The 1600-nt window shown below is 47.1% G+C and overlaps 1 protein-coding gene across 1 annotated transcript in view; it reads right to left on the bottom strand.

Annotated features, from left to right (window-relative positions):
- LOC138864627 (uncharacterized) overlaps positions 1-928 on the bottom strand; it is a 1104-nt gene extending 176 nt beyond the window's left edge. The window contains exon 1 of the mRNA XM_070132459.1: positions 1-928. This exon is cut by the window's left edge and continues 176 nt beyond it. Coding sequence (XP_069988560.1) covers positions 1-928 — 928 coding nt within the window.
- Positions 929-1600: the final 672 nt, after the last annotated feature.

The following is a 1600-nucleotide window of genomic DNA, read 5'->3' on the forward strand; positions in this document are numbered from 1 at the left end:
GGCCGTCAGTCCCGTGATTGGGCTTGTATGCGAACTGATTATCGCTTGCTCTCAGGTTATCGGAACAGCGACTGAACAAAATAGATTCGAGGATTTTTGAGAACACTGTGCTGAGGGCAGTCGGACGATAATTACTCTTACTGCTTGGATCGCCGTTTTTATCTTTAAGCAGTGGTACTAATATCACTTCGAGTATATCGTCAGGAAATGCTGAGTGACGTATGCACATGTTATAGAGAAGGCTGAGCATGACATAAACGACCGGGTGAGCGCATGACACGTGCTCAGGAGTGCCGCTGTCGCTACCGGCGCTACCGCTCGTGTTGAGAGCTTTGGCGGCGTTTTCCACTTCTCGAACAGTAACCGTCGGTGCGTCGACGATAACATTTCGTGGCAGAATTACAGGGGCAGGGTGTGTCGAATCGTTAAAAAGATTTCTATAGTGATCACGCCATAGGTTACTAATTTCCACGCTTCCCGTAGCACTGTCGATAACATCGGACAGCGGTGTTTTGAAAGCCTTCTTTCTGTTTATTTCTGACCATACCTTTTTTGAATCGCCCTTAACGTTCGCAGCTATTCTGTCATCAACAATCTGCTCATTTCGTTTTTTGCAATATTTTAAAGCCCTCTTAAAATCTAATCTCGACCGCGCCATGCGCATGTACACGGGGCCTTGACGCGGTTTGCCGCTGGCGCGCCACTCCAAGTAGCAGCTCCTCGCCTCGCGGTGGCGGTCCCGCACGAGCTCGTTCCAGCCAGGAACGACGTGGCTCCCGCTCGAGGAGTTCCTCACCTCGCCCGACCCTAGCAGGGCTTTCACGACTCGTTTATTGAACGCCGATAATGCGTCTTTATGCGTGACATCATTGCACACTGTACTATTGCAGTGAACCACATCCGCTGGTAGATCTATTCCCTTTAACATTTGCTCTGTTTTCATATAATAGTCACATTTGTTTTTCACAGCATATATTTTTTCTTTCATTTATTGTTATAGCGGTAGAAGGTGTGACCAGGGCAGCTACGGTGACCCCCAGGGGACGGTGATCACTACTAATTATATCATGCCTGACGTGCATGCTGAGACGAGGCAGCAACGGCGCGGGACACACGACGTGGTCCAGCCACCTTGTGTGTCCCGTTACGTCACTCACCCACGTGTACGTGTCACTCGGCAATGTAACCATATCTCCAACAGCATAGTTAAAATCATTACAAAAGCCTGAGAGTTCACCACCAAATCTGGAATGGGGATGTGCATTGTAGTCACCAACAGCTATACCATTATTATTAGGATGATCGTCTAACAAGTTATGAATTTTGGCCAGATAATGAACGTATTCGGCATCGTTATCCCCGTTATCATATGGCAAATAACAGTTTATTATTCTCAGAGTATTCCCCACAATGTTAATGTCAATGCAGAGCAACCTTGCGTCAGATGTTTCTACACGCGTGACCCCGCTCACTAAGCCTTTTCTATAAAGAAAAGCAACTCCACCGTATGGTCTGCCGGTGAGTAATTGTGTGGAGAGATCTACTGGAGATGTTCCATAGAAAGTGAAGTCTTTATCAATAGTTGCAAGGAAGTTTTGTT

The sequence above is a fragment of the Penaeus vannamei genome, chromosome 17, assembly GCF_042767895.1.
Source record: "Penaeus vannamei isolate JL-2024 chromosome 17, ASM4276789v1, whole genome shotgun sequence".
NCBI lineage: Eukaryota > Metazoa > Arthropoda > Malacostraca > Decapoda > Penaeidae > Penaeus > Penaeus vannamei.